The 20916-nt window shown below is 52.4% G+C and overlaps 3 protein-coding genes across 3 annotated transcripts; 2 read left to right on the top strand and 1 right to left on the bottom strand.

The window, feature by feature from the left end:
* Window positions 1-81: 81 nt before the first annotated feature.
* atnG-11 (ABC transporter atnG) lies at window positions 82-4973 on the top strand (the record flags this gene model as incomplete). The annotated part of the gene is made up of 13 exons (XM_066152069.1): window positions 82-288; window positions 355-880; window positions 936-1153; window positions 1208-1487; window positions 1548-1781; window positions 1838-1941; window positions 1987-2547; window positions 2608-2749; window positions 2854-3162; window positions 3242-3365; window positions 3423-4591; window positions 4679-4712; window positions 4781-4973. The coding sequence occupies 13 exons, from the start codon at window positions 82-84 to the stop codon at window positions 4971-4973; spliced, it is 4101 nt and encodes a 1366-aa protein (XP_066008338.1).
* Window positions 4974-5880: 907 nt separating this feature from the next.
* VNX1 (Low affinity vacuolar monovalent cation/H(+) antiporter) lies at window positions 5881-9466 on the bottom strand (the record flags this gene model as incomplete). Its single annotated transcript, XM_032034837.1, has 3 exons — window positions 5881-6309; window positions 6360-9160; window positions 9271-9466. 3 exons carry the CDS (start codon window positions 9464-9466, stop codon window positions 5881-5883), a joined length of 3426 nt encoding a protein of 1141 aa, XP_031885975.1.
* Window positions 9467-11814: 2348 nt separating this feature from the next.
* CGGC5_v008827 (26S proteasome regulatory subunit 8-like protein) lies at window positions 11815-13044 on the top strand (the record flags this gene model as incomplete). Its single annotated transcript, XM_032034838.1, has 2 exons — window positions 11815-12049; window positions 12110-13044. The coding sequence occupies 2 exons, from the start codon at window positions 11815-11817 to the stop codon at window positions 13042-13044; spliced, it is 1170 nt and encodes a 389-aa protein (XP_031885976.1).
* Window positions 13045-20916: the final 7872 nt, after the last annotated feature.

Below are 20916 nucleotides of genomic sequence, written 5' to 3'. Positions count from 1 at the left end.
TGCATCGGCCTCGTACTGTAGTTTTGCCTTTTCTAACCTTTCTCTTCATGAAAGCAGGCAGGAGCAGAGCATCGTTTCATGATGGAATGTTCGGTCGACGCAGACAGGGCGTTTGGGCCCGCAATCCAGGGCTGCCGTTCTGATTTCGACTTCACACTCCTCTTTCAAGACTCTGTACTCAGCATCGTCCCATCGTCAGTACTGATCGTGCTGGCATCAGTTAGACTGACAGTCCTATTCCACCGGCCTGTCATCGCACGTCTCGGCTGGCTGTATCGTTCCAAGCTCGTGAGTAGCTACACATCCACGGCAAGAAGGTGACGGGGTGGTCAGGGCATAATTGACACGGCACAGGGTGTCAATCTTTTGTCAGTCGCACTACAAGTGGCCATACTCGTTCAACGATGCCGTATCGAAGATCTGAAAACCGCAGCTGCCATTCCGTCAGCCGCTCTTGGACTTGCCTCAGCATGTGTCCTGTTGGCTCTATTATTCATTGAGCATGGGAGATCATGCCGTCCACCATCTCTGAGCATTGCCTACTTGTTCGTCGTTATATTGACGGAGGCCACCCGCGCGAGAACATATTACCTTGAAGATCAAAATGTCATCGCTGCGATTACAACTTTAAATTGTGCCATAAAGCTCACGCTACTGATCTTGGAATGTCAGAAGAAAGCACTCAGCGTGGATTTCGATAGCAAAGCACCAGAAGATCTAGCAGGGCCTATTAGCCAAACCTTTTTTCTCTGGTTGAACAGCCTGTTCCTCACTGGATACAAACGCGCCTTCACCACAACGGACCTTGGCATGATTAGCAGCCCTTTGTATGCCAAGAGTATTCTTGCTAAATTCAGTAACATAGCGAATGGTCACATAGGTAAGGCATTTCTGGTCACTTACCCTAAATTTGTAACCTCTCTAAACATTGATAGCCTCTTCCGGCAACGGCTTCGCCCTCCAAACATTCACTTCCCTGGGATTTTACGCGCTCGCACCAGTGATTCCAAGACTGGCAGTGACCGGCTTCACATTTTCGCAGTCTTTCCTGGTCACAGCTTTGCTGAAATATCTAGAACATGGAGAGCAGAGACCAGCGAGCCACGGCTACGGTCTTCTTGGAGCATGTGCCTTCGTTTACATTGGCATAGCTGTACTTCGAGCCGATACTATCGTTTTGTGAATCTTGTGGCTGATATTCATTCAGGTTTCCAACAGCTGGTATTGGCGCCACATGTACAAGTCCGTATCAATCATTCGCGGAGGCTTGGTAGTATCAATCTTTGAAAAGGTGTTACGACTACCTGAAGATGGCGGTACCGAAGCCAAGGCAACTACGCTCATGATATCCGATGTACAGCGCATCGTGAGCGGTCTTGCTTTCATTCACGAAGTATGGGCAGGTATCCTGGAAACCGCGCTGGCGACGTATCTTCTTCAACGAATCATGGGTGTTTCTTCGATGGCCATGCTGGGTCTCGCTCTTGGTAAGCTGCATGGCATTCAAATCTCGCATTGTGACGCCGCTAATAATGCGTTCCGGACAGCCTGCGGTGCTATTTCGTCTTTCGTTGCCAGCAAAATCAGCGTACAACAGAGGAACTGGTTGAAGGCGATGGAGCAGCGTATTGATGCCACGAAGCGACTTTTGGATTCTCTCAAAGCTGTCAAGATGCGCGGGGCAGAGGACAGAGTCGGCCAAGTGGTGAACGAGCTGAGACGATTAGAGATACAAGCGGCAAGGCTCTTCCGTGCTTTGATCACCGTATCTGTGTTTCTGTGTAAGTATTAGGCCATCTAATCTTCGTTATGAGCATACGCTTAACTTCCATGTTAGCTTACAGCACTGTCACACTCTCTCCTTTGCTCGTTTTTGCAGCTTATATTGGTGTCAACGGCGCCGATAGCGACCTCGACTCGGCTACGATGTTCTCCTCACTTGTGCTTATTGCACTTCTCGGGTCTCCGTTGATACACTAATTTCAGGCTATGCCGGCTCTAGGGTCGGCTCAGGGCTGTTTTGGACGCATCCACGCGTTTCTAGAAACGCCTGAGATGTTCCAAAACGCAGGCGTCGATCTTCAACGTACACGGATGCACCGCGGAGACACCAGACTGTCTTCGAACCCCTCAGGTAGTAACCAGCCAGCAATCTCTATTCGCAATGCTTCTCTCGGATGGTCGTCAGATGAGACCGTGCTAGAAAACATCAATCTTGAGGTCGCTAGGGGCTCTTTCGTTGCCCTTGTCGGAAAAACTGGGTCTGGCAAGTCGCTGTTGTTGAAGTCGGCACTTGGGGAGGTTAAGCACGTATCAGGCTCTATTGAACTTCCTCTTGACAAGGTTTCATACTGCAGCCAGACGCCCTGGTTGGAGAACATGTCAGCCGAGCAGACGTGGACACAGTACGGAGGTGGCGATCCAAAATCGCTCGCAGAAGTCCTTGAGGCTTGTTTCTTGGATGATATTATCAGCTTACCCGACTACAGAACGGGCCAGGTCGGAAGCGGCGGTGTTCGCCTTAGTGGAGGTCAACGACAGCGTTTAGTAAGTTAGATCTTTTTATCCTGTGACACTGCCCTCATTCTCATAATCTTTCCTGTTTAGGCCTTGGCTAGAGCGATAGCACTTCGCAAAGAAATCGTCTTGTTGGACGACGTTTTTAGTGCACTGGACCGTGCCACGAGACAGCAGATCTCAACACGGCTTCTTGGACCCGAGGGGCTGTTGCGCAGACTGGGAACAACAGGTTTGTTTACAACTCACGACTGTAGGTTGCACTGCTGTGCTGTGTGTGAGAACGCGGGCTCATCGAAGCGAACAAAGCCTCAATAGCAATGCTAGCTGATCAAGTATACGAGATCACTGTCGACAGAATCCTCGCACCATTATCGTTACAGAAGCCGGCCAACGGTGACGCAATAGAAAATAGGATTGCGCAAGGAGAAACAACAGAGAAAGGCTTCGATGAGAAGGATATCACGGCATCAGATCAGGCGATTAATGCCACCGTACAGAACGTTAAGGATGACCAAAATGAAAAGGATACGAAGGTTTCGGATAGGCAAGTATACTTAAGATACGTTCGTGCTATGGGCTTCAAGAACGCCGGAATCTTCCTATTTCTGGTGATCGCCTTCGCGATCTGTCTCAAGCTTCCAGGTATGTCAAGTTACTACATCCTAGGCTTGACCTAATATTGTCAAGTCTTTTTCCGCGCTTCATCCCTGACCGTTTACAGACCTTTGGGTACAATGGTGGTCCACCGCGCTTCAACAGGGAGACACACGCGGCAACAACTATTGGATTGGCATGTTTGCGCTACTAGAAGTCCTTCCTTTGCTGGTATTATGTCTCTGCATATTGTAAGATGGACGACTCGATCGTTTCGAATCTTCATTATCGCTGACTTTGTGTTTCAGCCACCTAATGTTCTTTATCGTACCTACTTCAGCTTCTACACTGCACGCTAGTCTCCTCCGAACAGTCCTCCTGGCGCCGTTCGCGTTCATTAGCCGCGTCGACACCGGCAGCCTTATGAATCGTTTCAACCAGGACCTGATGTTCGTAGACGCTTTCCTGCCTCTGGATCTCTTCAACACGTGCGCAGAGCTGTTCACATCCACATTCCAGTTGATCCTGGTCGCCATAGTCTCCAAGCAGGCGCTTGCAATACTTCCAGTCCTATTTGCTGTGTTGTACTTCATACAGAGAGTCTATCTTCGGTCATCCAAGCAGCTGCGTCTGCTGGACCTCAGCTGGAAAGCAGTCCTACACACCAAATTCGGCGAGACGGTCTCGGGGCTTTCTGTGATCCGCGCTAACGGCTGGCTGAACCCCATGAGAGAGAAGTTCTTGGAGAAGCTGGATCGATCGCAAGAACCGTTCTATCTGCTTTATATGGTCCAAAGATGGCTTCAGCTTGTACTGAACCTTGTGGTGGCGGGACTCGCCATCACGATTGCCGGCGTTGCCATCGGAATGAGAGACAAGGTTGCTGTTGGGGCCGTGGGTGTGGCGTTCCTGAACACCACGACCCTCGGCGAGACACTGACCAACTTCATCATTTCCTGGACATCGCTCGAAACCTCGCTCGGAGCCATCGCCCGCGTTAGCATGTTTGAGCAGGATACACCACGCGAGCGTGAGGAGCAGTCAAATGTAGACGTACCCGACGACTGGCCTAAACCGGGTCAAGTCACCTTCGAGAATGTCTGGGCCACATACGACGACAAAGATGGCGGCTCCAGCTGGAGACTCAGTGGCGTCACCCTTACAGTGAAGCCAGGCGAGCGAGTTGCCGTTTGTGGCCGGACAGGTTCAGGGAAGTCTACGCTGCTTCTCGCCCTCTTGGGAATGCTCCATATGCCTGTTGGCAGTGTCCGCGTAGACGGTATCGACATATCTGCACTGCAGATGACCATTCTCCGCCGTCGCTTCAAAGTGGTTTCTCAAGACAGCTTTTTCGAGCCGACATCGACATTTCGACAAGACCTTGACCCCAGCGGCAAAATTTCGGATGATGATATAAGGGAAATCCTTAGAGAGTGTCGAGTTTGGGAGACAGTTGCAGCATCAGGCGGTCTCGACGGTAAGAGATCAGATGCGAAGCTCTCGGCGGGTGAGGCCCAACTCTTGTCCATCGCGAGACTGCTGCTCCAAAATCCAACGGAGTAAGGGGGTATCATTATTCTTGATGAAGCTTCAAGCAGGTGAGTGCACTGGTATTTCTCATGCATTGCGCGAAATTATCGCTGACCAGCGGCTTCTTGTCATGTAGCTTGGACCGAGAGACGGAGGAGTACATTGAAAAAGTCATGTCTGCGAGACTGCAGAACGCAACTGTCATTGCAGTTATGCATCGACTTGAGGCGGTATCCACATATGACAAGGTTGCTGTTCTTGATAAGGGCGTTCTGGTCGACTTTGGGGATGTCGGAGATGTGAAGGCTAGGTGTAAACTCTTCAAGTGATGGCCATGGCTGGGATAGACGTTCGGGCGCTACTTCACGAACGCTGGAATACTGTGACTGGCGAGTGCTGCGATGCGATTTGGTGGATACATCATTTCACGTGTTATCCAAGGCCGGGCGAGGTCTTTGGGTGTGTAGTATTCCATGGAATATCAGTTTACCCATGAATAGGAACGAACACCATCAAGTGCCCATCTCACGATTCCTGGCTGTTGTCGTGGAAATAACCTCTGGAATGCGTCACCCCACCAACTCTATCCCCAGACCACCCCTCTCCTTTCCACCATTCCAGACACTCAGTCACCCCGGAGACTCCACAATCTTCAGCTCCTCCATTCCAGTCGTTACGGTCTAGAAACACCCCCACCGCGATTGGTTAGAGCGCATCTTACGGATGCTCTGCGTGTCATCATAGACAAATTACCTGAGTAGATGCTTCTCCATGCGCCGAGGCTAAAGATGGCTCATATTGCAGAGAAGTGAAACTGCGGATGGTCCATTTGAAGAATTTGCCTCCTTCCACCACTTTTTGACTCTTTGGGTCAAGCGTTGAAGTCTTCAATTGGGATAAGTTATGCCTCGAGTAGGCGCATCATATCAAGATTCAATCTAGTGACAGTTCAGTTTTAGGGTCGACACAAAAGTATGGCTTGCGCATTAGGGATGTATATTCAGTGATGGAACGAATAGTAATCTAAGTATGTGCTCTTCTCCGTAACTCCGTCAGTCCCGTCGTAAGAGCAGGTAAACAGAAATGCAATGCCATGGTCCAAGTCCCTCTTTGAACAGACCGTCAACCCATTCAGATAACGCGCGGCCACCCTTTTCAACTCAAATTAGTCAACAATGCCATAATAATGTTCGCGCTCGTTGGGTATCACAACCCCTGAATCCACAACTCCTCTCTTTAGACCTGGAAGGCAACGCCGCTGCGCTTGCGGCCCACGGTCTTGAATGACGAAAACTGGCCGTCGGCACCCATGATATCAAAGCGGCTCACGCTCATGATGTCGTCGGTGTAACCAGACAAGTAGTAGCCTACGATGACTACAAGGTAGCTCAGCAATAGAATGCTGCCCTTGAAGTAGTTGCTCTTTCCTTCTCCGTACATGTAGCTGAGCAGGAAAACGCAGAGGATAACAGTAACCATGTCCCACTGGGGGAACAGAAGCGAGAAAGTGTGGTTGCCGATGTCTTCAACACCGTTACTGGTAGCGTAGAGAGCCGAGTACAGGACGAGGGCCGGAACCTGCAACAAACAGACTTGGAGAGCGTATGCAGAACCGATTTCCATGGACAGCGCAATGTTGCCGTTCATAGCGAAGGAGATGGCGTTCTATAAAATGTCAGTATAATCCATGAGGAAGCTTGTATATCAAGACTCACCAAGAATTCCGTAGTGTTGGGAACCAGGGCAAAAAGGGTAATGCCGAGGAATTTCTCGTCAATAGCGAAGCCCTCCAGAACAACATCTACAGTGTCGACGAGAATCTCTGCAATAATGGCATAAAGCACCGTGGCTCCCATGAGAATGAAAGCACTCTTGCCTCGGCTCCAGTTGGGTGCATCATGGCCACCGTGAGGAACTTGGGCGGCACTGGCAGCGGCGAGATCTTCATTCTCGGCAAGCGTTGCGGTGCGCAAGGCCGGGGGCCTAGGGGTCGGTGCTGTAGAGGCTCCGGGCTGGTTAGAAGTTCTGCGAGGCATGCGTTCGCGCGCAGCAAGGGTGGCGGCAGTGGCGGCCATCTCCGCGACTTCACGAACCAGGGCGTTATTCTCCGCCTCTGAAAAGCCCGGAATATGGACAACCGAGCGGATGGTGTCGCTGCCACTCGTCTTTGGTGGAACCACATGCGGAATGCTAACACTGCCATTGCCGGGTGTGAGACCCAATCCAGAGACAGACCCTTGACGCGAGATGTCTTCTCCCTTGGCATTCAAGCCAACCTGCTTCAGTGACTGACCAAGAATGCGCTTGTACAGGTGAGAATCGCGAACATCAATGGAGGTGCCAGTAGTCTCGGCAAAGGAGTGAAGTCCGGATTGCCTAGCAGCAGCATGTGCATGTGCGTGAGCTTCCTCGTGCCTCTTCTCATCAATCTCGGAGTTCCAGATGACAGCTGCGTGAGTCCTCAGAGTGAACCAGAGGCCCACAATGTAAGAGAGGAACAGGAGGGCGGCGCAGAAGTAGCAGAACGGCCTGACAGCCTCGAGGTAGAAGCGGTCGTCAAGAGTCGGGGTCTGAGAGAAGAAGCACCTGCGGCAGTCACGACCGTCTCCAACCGGGGAAAGTCCATCTCCAACCCCGCTGTGGTTTACGCAGTCCAGGCAGTTAAGCTCGTGAGTGCCGTAGATTTGGTAGAACAAAGTCGGGCCGAAGGCGCCAATGACGGCAAACAGAAGCATGGTGGACGTGACACCAGCGGATCTCGCATTGAAACGCTGAGTCTTGCGCTTGATAGCACCGAAGCACATGGAGAGGCCAGGGAGGAAGAGAATACCGGCGAAGATACTTCCAACGATACTGCCTTCAACAAGCTGGCCCTTGCCTTGGCTGAGAGCCACGCAGTAAAGGAAAACCTCGACAATCGTGGAGAAGAAGGCGTTGATGGCCGCACCTACTCCCATGGATGACTGCGCAGAAATCGAGGCAACGGCCTGGCCGATGAAGTAGGCGAGGGGGATGATTGAGAACAAGCCTGCGATGAAGAGGAACGCCGGTGAAGTGATGAGAATGTGCAGGCCCATAATCCGGTCGAGAACAAGCCAGTCAAAGATGACGAAGAACACCACACCCATAAGATTGATCAGGAAAACGTTCGTTCCGTCGATAGTGTATTTCCAGTACTTGGTGCCCACAGCGCGGTAGGTGCAGAGCAGGATGGACGAGTGAGGTGCATCGGCGATTCGGGCGAGAACCATGTCGGATTCGAATGAGAGCGCCAAAGGATGTCGTCGAAGGTGGTCGAAGAGTAGCATAGTAACCTTGCCCATGGGGATGGTAAACACCAAGAACCAGCAGATCAAGGAAACCAGGATGAGAGAGGGCGTGAGCAGAAGATAGAAGAACAGAAAGAAGACAATCCTTCCGATATTCCATTCGCCTCGTCCAAACAAGCGGCGCTTGAGTCTCGGGGGTGTCTCACTCCGCTCGCCGCGTCGAGTCCGGCCCAACAGGCTGTCAGTCTCGCTCGGCTGCGAGTCGATGCTTCGCCGTGAGCGGCCGACGATGGATCGGTTGTGCTCCGATCCGTCCGGACCGAAGAATAGTCGACCATACTCCAAGTCACCGCTTTGCCATTGCTCGTACTCGGAAATGCTTCGTCCCTCGCCTTGATCCTCGTCCAGGTAGGCGTCGTCCTGCTCCAAGCGCACGTACTTGCCAAAGGGGTAGAAAAGATAGCTAGCAAGTCCCCAAAGAACTCTGCCGTACTCCCTGCCACTAACAGTCGCCGCGAACAAGAAGCAGATGATCGCACCGAGGGCTGCGAATGTTGCCATCCACCATCCAAACAGCAAAGTCCACAAAAGGTTGAAAAACAACAACCAGTTGTTGACCCTTCCGCCCGGCGACGAATGGATATCACCTTCCGCATTCTTCTGCACGGAGCGGTCTTTCTTGTACAGAGCAGGCTTCCATAACCTGATACCGAAAGGATGGGTTTCGTTGATGGCTTGTTGACGATCCTTGAGCGTGAAGCTCTCGGCATCGCTAACGTCGCCGTCATCTTCGGCTTCCGCATCCTCATCTTCGTGAACCGACGGGTCGTGCTCGGAGCGGTCAGGGACGTTGTCCTCGGGTCTCGGTGTACGAGGTGCCTCGTCATCGTTGTCCTCATCATCGCCGTGCTCGCTTCTAGAGGACTGGACGCGGGACAGGGTGGTCGCTAGCTGAGGCCGGCGGCGCGTGCTGTACCCCCGTTGTTGTTCTTGTTGGCGTCCGACGGCGTCGGCCTCGACTTCGAAGATGTCATCGTCGACGGAGAAAACCTCACCACGATGAGGTGCAGAAGGGTTCGTCGAGGGTCGACGGGTCATGGGGGGCTTTCGCGATCGATTATTCGCTTTGGGGCGTTCAGGAGCCATCATGGGAGATCTTGTAGCTTGGGTGGAACGAGAATGGGAACGGTCGTGAGCTGAGGAGTCGGGGAGGTATTGGGAAGCGGAAGGTTGGCCTTGTATGGAACCTGTGTCGCGCACGGGATTGATGTTAGCCAGGGATTTTCTCTTGGACCAGTCGGCAACTCGGACGACCAAGACGCATTAGGTTTCTGGGCATGCAGCGGGTCGTACGTACCGTAGCCAGCTTCTGGGCGTCTCCGCACCGTATCGGTGGACTGAAAGGACTGAAAGCTCTCGGACAGGCCGTCGTCGCGAGAACCCGAATAGGACTCGAATCTCGAGGGCTGGTGTCGGGTGTCTGTTGGCGAGGCGGCAGTCGAGTTATCGCGAGACTGGTCGGCGGACGTATCAGGCCCCGGGGAGGGATCCATGGTGGGCGACAATGGAGCGCGCGACGTTTTTGGAGAACGATGGAGAATGATCGGTGGAGAGAATGGCAGGTGCCGGAGATGTGGGTTATTAGTGCGGACGGCAACGGGGGTGGAAGCGTCGGGCGCGCGTTGGGTGGCTTCGGGCCTGCTTGGAATTTCTCAGGTGTCGCGCGTGTGTTGTGTGTTGAAACAGCAGCAACAGGTTCGAAAAGAAGGGTGGAAACAGGCTTTTTTTCTCGAAAGCTCGTACCGCCGTTACCGAGAGCGTTGTAGGTGTAGGTTTAGTGCTTGTGTTGGGTCTCGGTAAGATTTCGAGGATTCCACGGGGGCCCTGCAGATGGGTCGAAGTGGTGGTGGTGAGCTTTCGCTATCTACCTTGCTTCACTGATAAACAGCTGACGAAGAGAAGAAATGAGCGAAGCCAGACGGGATCGGTAAGCAAGACGAGATGAGGTGAGGTGCGTAGGTATCCGTGGGTGTGGTGTGTGGTGTAGAGTTGAGTAAACAACAAACACACGATGGACGAGACACAAAAAAAGACCAAAGAAAAGAGTAAGACAAGAAAATGTGAGGATGAGGGTAGGGGGAGAGATGATGCGATGGCGAGACGGGGCGAGGCCGTATGCAATTCAGCGACGAAGACAATGGCAGCGATGAGTGTTGCCCATTCCTGGCTGCTGGTGAGGACGACTCTCCTTTCCTGATCTGGCGGCGAGGATGTCCACTGGATGGATGTGTGCGATGCTGCCCATACAAAAGTGCAGGATCTCTACTAATGTATTATTTATTGGATGGGAGGGTGAGGAAAGTTCCCTTGGCTGGCGGCGGAGCGGGTGCCGCTGCTCGTCCGATGTTGTTGAGTTTTCTGCGTGTGCCTCCGTCTTCTCAAGTATTCGAGGCTGCCTTGTCCATCGGTCGAGTGATGATTGCTGCTCCCCAGATTCGCAATCCCGCCTTCCCGGCGCAATCACGGTGCACCTGGCTCACCTCAGAATGTCTGAGTCAGGAGCTGCCCACTCCCACTGTCGATGGCGTTTGTGTGTGCAACCCCCGGGTCATGTGCAGCCACTTCGCAAGGTGTTGCAAGCCTCAGAGGGTGCGGAACAGCATGGAAGGTGCTGTTTCTCAGAAGCATGATGAGAGGCAATTGCTACTGTGTGACTCTTCCATTTGATCAGGATTCCTATTCCCGGGCTCTTGATTCGACCCGTGCCTCCATCGTTGGTCTTTATCTTCTTATCCCCGGTATCTGATGTGCCTCCCTCGACAATTCAAGCAGCCGTACGCAGTACGAATACGTAGAGAGGAAGAAAGGCCTGCACAATGTCTCGCACCCAGGTGCTTGGTGTTTACATCCAGCGATTGTTACCTGTGGCGCACTGATGATAGGTAGGAACGCAATTTAGTGGAGGACTAGTGGGGGCCCGCGGTGCGCCCATGGTGGAGTGCAACTGCTGCTAGCAACATGGATGATGGTGCTATCGCCCAGACAGGACCGCCAGAGCTTCCTCCCCAATCAGCTTAGTGCCCGAGCAGAACGGCGGGAGAGCCACAATCCCAAGGCCCGAGGACTGCCTAACTTACCCATAGTAAGGTAGGACCTAAGGTAAGGAAGGTAAGGTGGATGGGCAAGCAGGGTGCAACATCAAGAGAGCCGCGTCTGGCGAGGTTTTTTGCCTGTTGGGCGGTCTGCAGCCCGTCGCCGAGGCCGTAGATCTTATCGGCGCATATCTACTGCGTATCTCTGCAGTCTTCCATAGGTTCCATGTGTTGCACTGGCATGTCCCACCGCCCATGATTCGATGCAGAGCCCCACCGTTGCATGTCACGATGTCGAGGTGCTCGACATCGCACATCTCGTGCTGCACTCCACTTTCCCAACTGGGGCGTGCTAACGTCACTGCGCGTTGCGCTTTCCGCCTCTTTTCTCTTGCAGCCGCTACAAGACAGCGCGCACGGACCCGACCCTTTTCCAGAGTGGACCTTCCAAAGATGTCGGCCTCTGGAACATCCTGCTCTCCGAATACCCTGACTAAGCCCCCGCAAGCTTGACATTTCCGGAAGGAAGCTTTCACGTGACCCGGACCTGGCGAACGCGTCGACGGTGGTTTGCCTGCGGCTGACTGGACCGACCGACGGAGCCAGCCAGACCTACAGCCCTGTCACTCCGAACCCATCTGTGAGCTTCCACAACGACAAGCTTCCATCACCACATCCAACCCCCGGCGACCGTCAACCGATCCTACGCACGAATTACACCTTGACGACCCCGATTGACCCTCCCGCATCTCAGAGAACATCGAACAAACACCCGCCCGATTAATTCCTCCCTCGGGGCATCCATCAAGATGGCGCTCGATTCGTACTACCAGAACAAGATCGAGGCCATGAAGCTCGAGATCCTCAAGGGTCAAGCTGTCCTCCGCCGTCTCGAGGCCCAGAGAAACGACTACAACTCGCGGGTGCGTCTACTGAGAGAAGAGCTTGGTCTGTTGCAGCAGCCCGGTTCCTACGTCGGTGAAGTTGTGAAGGTCATGAGCACGAAGAAGGTCCTGGTCAAGGTGCATCCGGAAGGCAAATACGGTAAGTTTGATGATGCACACCCCACCATCCTCCTGGTCCAATGCTAATCAATACCCTCAGTCGTCGATATCTCCGACAATGTCGACATCACAAAGCTCACCGTCGGCAAGCGTGTAACGCTCCTGTCCGACAGCTACAAGCTCGAGAAGATGCTCCCCTCATCAGTCGATCCCCTCGTCTCCCTCATGATGGTCGAGAAGGTCCCCGACAGCACATACGACATGATTGGTGGTCTGGATCAGCAGATCAAGGAAATCAAGGAGGTTATCGAGCTCGGTCTCAAGCACCCCGAGCTGTTCGAGTCTCTGGGTATCGCCCAGCCGAAGGGTGTCCTCCTCTACGGTCCCCCCGGTACGGGCAAGACCCTTCTCGCCAGAGCTGTTGCCCACCACACCGACTGCAAGTTTATCCGTGTCTCCGGTTCCGAGTTGGTGCAAAAGTACATCGGAGAGGGTTCCCGTATGGTTCGCGAGCTGTTCGTCATGGCCCGTGAGCACGCCCCCTCCATTATCTTCATGGACGAAATCGATTCCATTGGTTCTTCCCGTGTCGAGGGTTCCTCAGGAGGCGATTCCGAAGTCCAGCGCACCATGTTGGAGCTTCTCAACCAGCTCGATGGTTTCGAGCCTACTAAGAACATCAAGGTCATCATGGCCACGAACCGTCTCGACATTCTCGACCCCGCATTGCTGCGTCCCGGACGTATCGACCGAAAGATCGAGTTCCCCCCGCCATCCGTTGAGGCCCGTGCCGACATTCTCCGTATCCACAGCCGCAAGATGAACCTGACGAGAGGCATCAACCTCACCAAGATTGCCGAGAAGATGAATGGTTGCTCTGGTGCCGAGCTGAAGGGTGTCTGCACAGAGGCTGGCATGTACGCCCTTCGTGAGCGCAGAGTCCACGTCACCCAGGAGGACTTTGAGCTTGCTACCGCCAAGATTCTCAACAAGCACGACGACAAGGAAGTGTCCCTGGGCAAGCTCTGGAAGTAAGCGACACGAAAAGGGGGTTTGGAGCAGAAGTGGTACGGTGGCAGCAGCAGCACGACGGCTTCTTTTTGGGTTGGCGGGAGTTGGGAATGGCGGGGGTGGGAAACAGCGCCCGCGATTATGCAGTGGCCGCTTGTACGGCTAATATGTACGACTACATAGAACATGGAATCAGCCACGATTACCCTTTCCACTAACTGGTCCCCGGCGTCTATTCGCGCTGTGTTCGTACTTTGCGTTGGTGATGGGAGTCTCAGGGGAGATGGACCTACATACAGACGATGGGTGTGTTCTTTCGGGACGGCACGTCGGTATCGATAGATTTTCGAAGTCAAGACTGTCTGGCCAGCCAATAGTCCCGTCCTGCGCTCAAAGCTGTTCTGCTGGTTGACGGTCGTGAAGCTGGATTTGCGGTGCCTGTCTGAAGCCTATACGAGTGAGGAAGGCGGGACCCTCCCACCACCTACCTACCTGTTCCTGCCTCCTGTCCCCCAGAGAGAGCCCTTCTTGGCGAGCTTTCGTCCCATCACCGTCAACCAAGCCCGACAGGCCAAGTGGTCTAGAGGTATAACGCTCTGGTCCGTTAGTGAGAACTTGGTATGAAATCCGATTGCTGGTTTCGTAGGGTCTGCGGTTCGATCCCGCACCCGAGCTTTTGCTTTTGCTTTTGGACTTTGCTTTTTGATTCTGCCAATTCCCTCGCGCGTCAGCCAGCCTCGCCGTTCATTCCTTTGCTAGGCCATATTTAAAGCTCCTGCTGGAGGAGCGAAAAAGTTCAAACCAGGTAATGCTTGGCGATTTCATGATTGCACGTCCTGATCAAGGGCTTGCTGCTTCGAGCAGGATAGAAAGGACTACGCTGGTAGCGATGTCACATCCGGGTTTCCTCATGTGTGTGAGATGTCTGCTTGTCATTCATCAGCAGTGTTCGTCTCTGGATATTCGCGCAGAATACTACGGACTGGGGTTATCTAACCTGTACCTTGGGGTTATTGGAGTTTTATCTATGCTAACATGATACTTTCTTCATCTTCAGAGATCTGTTTTCAATGGAGGCATACTACATGGGATTTAATTGCGTGGCAAACTTTCAAATCTAATTGACTTGCCACTTTATAGATATTACAGAAAAGGACTAGTTACAGTCAACAGCTGTCTGTACAATAGTGAGAAGTTTAGCCGGCTTTGTCAGACTCAAGCTCTCATCACTATATATATATACAGCCTCAATACTGCCTGATCTCGGTCCTCTAAAACAATATCGGTATAGCGAGAACCACATTCTACTAGCAAGAGAACTTATCTTTCATAGCTCGCCAAAATCGTGTCTACGGCTTTCATAAGCCTAGAGACACGGCGATTCATCAGTCTGATTAGCCTTTGTTAGTGTCAGAGTATTCGGTGATGACATATCAAGGACTCTACCTACATAGAAAGCCAGCAACCGTCATCCCTTAAAGCTGAAGCTGCAAATCCTCGTGTTGTGGTACTCACTGTGTGCAATAAGGTCACTCCATCTCGTTTTCTCTCGATCTGTCACCAGTGTCAAGGAAACTCACATCGACTACATTTGCAGAGACTTGGGCTACGTATGCAAATAGCTTATAGTTCATATACCTTTGGAGTAGGAGCTATGCTTGTGCGCTTGGTTCCGCGGGTCTAGCAGCTGCTTACTCCTTCGAAGAACAGTCACTGCAATCTGAATGAATATGTGCTTACAACGGGTAAGATGCTCTCCCACACAATGTGGCCATTATGGTTATTTGTTCATTTTACACAAGATCTCGCAGTCGTCTGATCAAGGTCGACAGTCCATCTCGAAGTTGGGCTTGAGTTCAATCTGTTGAGCTTCCACTTGGTCAATTTCGATTCCGGCTCATTCGTCCTAACCAATCATCAGCCAGTGGCGGACGACACCAGAGACCTCACATGAGCGTTTTTCATGTGCTTTGCGTGAAGAAGATGCTATCACGTCATCACAAAGTGTTGACCTCGGCGAGAGTACCATGTCCTCAGATTAACTACACGAGAGGATGGAGAGATTTCCATTGCTCGACGGAACGTTTTCCGATCCTTGACCCCAGTCTTTTGTATTCTTTGGTGTAGTTCTCAGCCATATCAGACCTCGGGCACGTAGCACTTCCTCGATTTTCGTATTCCGGCCAAGCCTCCGCCAAGCCTCCGCCGCGCTCAATCTGCTGGAGCTATATATTTGATATATTTCGCAGGCGCAGTCACAGAAGTCCCCTCCACAATGAAACATTGCATTGAGGCAGCTCATAATCCAGGGGTCGATGCCAGAGTCGTGAGCATCGTCGTCATCGTTGCCCCGACGCTTCTAAAGATGATGTCTCGAATCACCAGGTCCTTGTGCCACTCCGTCCTCGTCCTCCACGCGAAATTTGGCAGTGAATATTTGCAGGAAATGGCGGGAGAGTGGGTTCATATCTTCGGTCATTCGGTGATGAGGCTGTTGCTTGCTGTGCTCGAGAAGAGCCCATTTAAGGTAACCTCCCTATGGAAGACCAAACGTCGATCGACATTGTGACTCATCAGTGTGCCGACGACGTCGCGGACGTCCCTCATCTCTTCCATTCCTTGACTTTACCGGCGCGCGATAGTCAGAAGATACTCGTTAGACTTGGTTTAGGCTTATGAGAAGATCTCTTCAGCACTATCTGAGATGTAACGTCGACCACTGAGACAGAACGTTCGCCAAAGATTTGCTAACTTGAACGTGCAAAAGTCATCAAGACGCTGGACTTTTCGTTGCGAGACATGCTTCTTGCTACGGTGTTCACAGACTTTATAGTAAATTTTCATGAGATCACTCCGCGTACCTAGCAAAAGCGAAGGGCCACTTGACCAGCGTTGGTTCGGTAAGGTCCCGTGCTTCACACACACAAAGTCATGCGGGTGTTCATTTTGATGGCCTTGGGGAGCCCTGCTTTGTACCTGAGCAGTCTCCAAGGTGGGAGCTCCTATGAAGACGTGCCGGAGCTGGGAAACTTGTGGAGGTAGGCAATTGTTCCTCTTGCTTTAGAACTAGGAAAAAAACACTCCAATAAAATTCGTAGACGCACGAAAGGGGCGAAGTTTGGGTGTTCTAGCAATGTCATCTTGCTTCAACTTGCGATCTCCTACCTCGGGAAAGGATCACTGCCCCGGTCTTGAGAAATGTTCTTAGTGGTACCAACTTGCCGAGAGGTTGGTATATCACATTCGTATTCCTTTACTTTCTTTCCATCTTCTCTGTCCTGGCCTGCAGTTACGATAAAGGAATACTGCGGAGGAGGTTGTAGGTGAATCACATTTTACAGCTGCTATGCACAACCAACTCAAACATTCGACGTGAACAACATCTCTTATGAGACACCCTCACGCCCAATCATCGATGATTCACGTTTTCGTATTGGTTGTTCGCCATCGTTGGACTACGAGTTGCGCGACTTATATAGTAACTTTGAATACGCAAAGCCTACTTTATGGACTCAATCACACACAGCCTTCGAGACGCTCATAAAGACAACTACACAGGAGGCCCAAAATCAGACGCTTTGATTGTCAACGCTTGGCTCAGTACATAAACAGTGTCTTGCTCAGATGCCAGAGCAAATCCGCAAATGTTTGGGTCGCAGTGCTTGTGTTCCTCAACCAATTCACAGGCGTACCAGTATCGGAGGAATTACTCCATCAGCCAGCCCGGTCTCGCAGTTGTCATTGTTGGCATGTATTCAATTACTGCAGCTGGTGAATAAGGCCGGAATTAAAAGAATTGAAGGACGTCACGAAGAGAAATCTCTCCTCATCAGGGCCGTTCGAATTCAGGTGCCCCCATGATTACACTCATGATGGATGGTGTCCTTGGCTTTGAGATAACATAGCTGCAAACCCGGCCATTGCGATGTGGTCCATCAACTCCGTGTCGACATCAGCCCCGTCTTTACATAGGCATCGGAATTGACGGATCTCATCCCCATGATTGCGGACTACAGACGTTGGTTCTCAGAAAATCTCACGTCCTATTTCTGGGGAAGGCTGTTCTCAGGTATAAAACACATGGTAACAGACAGCCTTCTAGCTATCTCCGCACGAATTTGTCGCTCTGTATCACTTGTGGCATCTCACTGTCGAGCCATAGCTTAGCAAATGCTATCAAGTAACTCAGTCCTTATGTCTTGGTTCTCACAATGACTACTAAGCTCAATCAGACAAACCATCATCTTTTGTTTATTCCGTCATATCACCCAACAGAGATGATGGACACCAGAGAATAGCTAGGCTCAGGAACTTGAGAGCGACCAATATCTGTTTCCAAGATGGAAGGAAATCTTCGCCTAGGGCGGAGCCAGCAGGATACGCAATCGACGCTTCTATAAAGAGGATGCAAAGGAGGATTTGGGTTGCGTTAGCCTTTGCCGGTGTTGGCTATCTCCTTTATATACCCAACTCTAACAGCTCGAGTAGATCGCCGGCGACACACATCTCATCTTGAATCTTCAACTCAAGACGACGGACGTCTTCCACTATCACCGGTGCTCCAATTCTTGATACGAAGCAAGATGTAGAGGCCGCAACCTCGACTTCACACATCCTCTAGGCATCTCATCTGTCCGCTCGCTGGGAAACGCTGCGTGGAAATGCGATAACCGGGTGAGACCCACGAGTGTTCAGAGCAGCGAAGGAGGCCTGGCACTATCACCTCCAAGCCAAGGCCGCAACTCCCGGCCGTGGCAAATAACCATCCGCCGGGCCTCAAAAACAACAACACCGGGAGCAACGCCGCCGAGCCCTCCCGATCTCGCCGCAGACCACGACCGAAGAAACCCTGAATCAAAACACGCTTGATATTTGACCCTGGCAGAAAACCTCTTCACGCCAGAGGCGACAACTTGGCCAGTCAGCACAAGATCAAGATTCCCAGACCTCGTGACAATCACAGAACATTCCACAAACCCATCATCACATTAAAGCCGCCACAGCCGCGACGACCAGTGACGTAATCGAAGCCCTTCACGATCTTGATTGAACACGGCCATTTCGAGGCTAGGCAAGGGTTGTTCGCTCCGACTCGTACCTAAACGCCCCTGCATGACTCTCCCGCGCGGTCTCCCGAAATCACCACACCAACCTCTCACTGACACCCCAACAACAACACAGAACCCCTAGCCACCGGAGCCACCTCCGAGGAGAAAAAAAACTTTATTCACATGATCGCAATACCCGTCGAACAACAACAATAACAACGCACTTCGCATCAATCCACTCAACCCCAGAAAAGCCAAGCAAAAATGCGAAAAGAGAAATCCTGAATCGGAACAAAGCTCCAAGACCCACGCAGTAAAAACTGGTGACATCATAGGCACCTCAAGCAAGGACCATCGTGACCACACCTCAACCCGGCGACCCCCCCTACCCTATTTCAGGAAAACAGTGTGCCCTGTGTCGGGGGCATTTGGGGGCGCAACTGCGGACGGCGGGGTGTCCAAACAGTCCTTTCTTAATGGGCGAATCGTTGCAACGGCCTTCGCCGACGACTCATGGAGTCCCATGTCTCATCTGAATGTGACCCTTTTTTTTTCTTCTCCTTCTTCATCCGCACATTGCTCGGGGTGGAGCCCTTGTTGGCAACCACGCAACACAGCACAGCTCTGCGTCGTGTGCGCGTTGTTCGTTGCGTGTCTCCGTCCGTGTCATGACTTGCATAGCCGACTTGACGGGGCCGAAGAAATGAGAGCCACATATGCACAATGAGGCTGAAGCAGGCAAGGCAAGCCCGCTCCGATTGCATAGTCCGAGGAGTAAAGGCTGCCTTTGCCTTGAAGAAGCCGAGGCTCGATAATTGGAGGTCAATATGAAGATGGGGCAGCAATGGATATGGGGACTGGTATTATTGATCAACTGAGGTTGGTCGCATGAGGTTGCTGAGCTCAGCGATGACAATCTCTTTGGGTCCCGGGCGGCCTCTGAGATGCGGGCGCTCGTTGCTGCTCACTAGCAGTAGTTGCGAGCTCAACAATGACATGACACGGCGAAGACACGGCGGAGACGCTTCTCGAAGCTGATGGGTTGAAGCTTAGCTGAGCTTAGCTGTGCTAGACTTCACAACCCCGCGATCGACCATGAGGAGGGTTTAACCTCTGGGTTAGGAATAACGATAGCCTCAGCTAGGTTCGAGATGACCTTCGGGACTAGGAGACAGAATACAAAGCCAAAAATACAAAACATGAGCCGAGACAGACGATTGACTCGGGTCGAGCTGTTCAAATCGACTCTGTCTCTGACGGAGAGACTTCCGATGCGCAGCAGCTGCAGCGGAACGCCCTATCATTTCAAGATTTACCGCCGGACCGGAGAAACTGGCCTGCGACACAATCAGCCAAGGTCCATCTAGCGGCGCCATGCACAGCGGTAAAAGGCGCAAAGGACCCGGAGACAAGGTCCGGCCTGTCGCCGCGGCATGCTGCCCGCTGTGTCACCTTGGCAGTAGCCGGGCAGAAAAAACACAGAGCCCGGGACCCTGCCGGAGAGAAAAAGGGCACCTCAGCCTGTGGTTGAAGGGGGGGAAATGGGGCGGTGGACACCACACCAGAGACGTTCTAGATCGCTATGGACGCTGTCCGTCGCGAGTTTGCGGTGAGTTTTGGAGCCATCTTCCCTGGAACTGGAAGCCCTCCCACCCCCCTCATTCCCCAAGAGCAATGGGAAATCGACAAGAGGTGGGGTTCGGGTTTTCTGCAGCTGGCGATTATCAGCCAAGGGGTGGGTTGCGATGAGCGCCGTGGTGAGACGACCGGTGCGGGGAAGATCAAGTTGCAGGGCGCGAAATTTGGGGATGGACGACCTGAAGCTTTCGCGAATCGCCATTTGCCGGTTCGGCCAACTTTTTTTCGATAGTTGATACACAGAGATGTGCGGTATCGATATCTTCGCTTGTTTTACCGATAGACGAGATCGACAGTTGCGTGAGAGCTGACTGGCGGGGAGCAAGACGTCCCGTTCGCTGGATGCATGGTTTGCGAAACGTGGCGCGCCGCCGACAGGCGACGGCGTGCTGGTCCGTCTCGATCGAGACAAAGACAACTTCCCCCCTTCTCTTTCAGCCCAAGTAACACGCTCCCGAAAATCCTCCACACATGGGTATCTTGATAGTGATGCCAAGACGCAGAGAGCCAGATACGCCCCAACGAGCAGCTTGTTAGAATGATGACGTTGAGATTACCGGCCCCTCGCAGAAACAAGAGAGCATGGGAAACTTTGTTGGTAACGTCGATAGTGCTGAAGATGATAAAAAAAGGGGGCCACAGGGCTCAAGGTTGATAATAGCTGGATGTATGACGAAAGAATAAGGCCATGTAACGGAATGCGGGTAGCAGCAACAGAGTGAGGACGAGAAATAAGGGTCCAGCCCTTCGGGTAGAGGTGCATGTGTGTGAGTGTGCGTGTGGGAGACGAGAGATTTGACAGGCAAAACGCCCAGCTCTGTAGGGCGTTTCGAGACACCGGCCAGGCGGATGGGAAGGGAAGGGGGATGAGCCTGACGATGGATGGTACGAATACCCGAGACCATGTCCAAGCTTGGATTTGGAGGAAGACGAAGCAGCAGACGCAAGTGCGTGGATACCCTCCTGGCGAGAGCCATTGGGGCGGCAACTTAGAACCACTTGTCGGCATCTTCACTTGCCCAACACAGCAAGTTAGCAATCAAGAACCCTGCAGACGAGGCCGACGTCCCTTGGTAGAGTTAAACGCTATGCAGCCCCGAAGACGGGCGTGAATTCTGCATGGCTCCCCAGCAAATGGGAAGGCGCATATCAAATGGTCGAGACGAGTCTGCGAAGCTGACACCATCCCACCATCTGATGATCCATCGTG

This window comes from Colletotrichum fructicola, assembly GCF_000319635.2.
Source record: "Colletotrichum fructicola Nara gc5 chromosome Unknown KSG_Nara_v1_contig05, whole genome shotgun sequence".
Classification (NCBI taxonomy): Eukaryota; Fungi; Ascomycota; class Sordariomycetes; order Glomerellales; family Glomerellaceae; genus Colletotrichum; species Colletotrichum fructicola.
The sequence above is the reverse complement of the archived record's forward strand: the minus strand, read 5'-3'. Positions and strand labels throughout refer to the sequence as shown.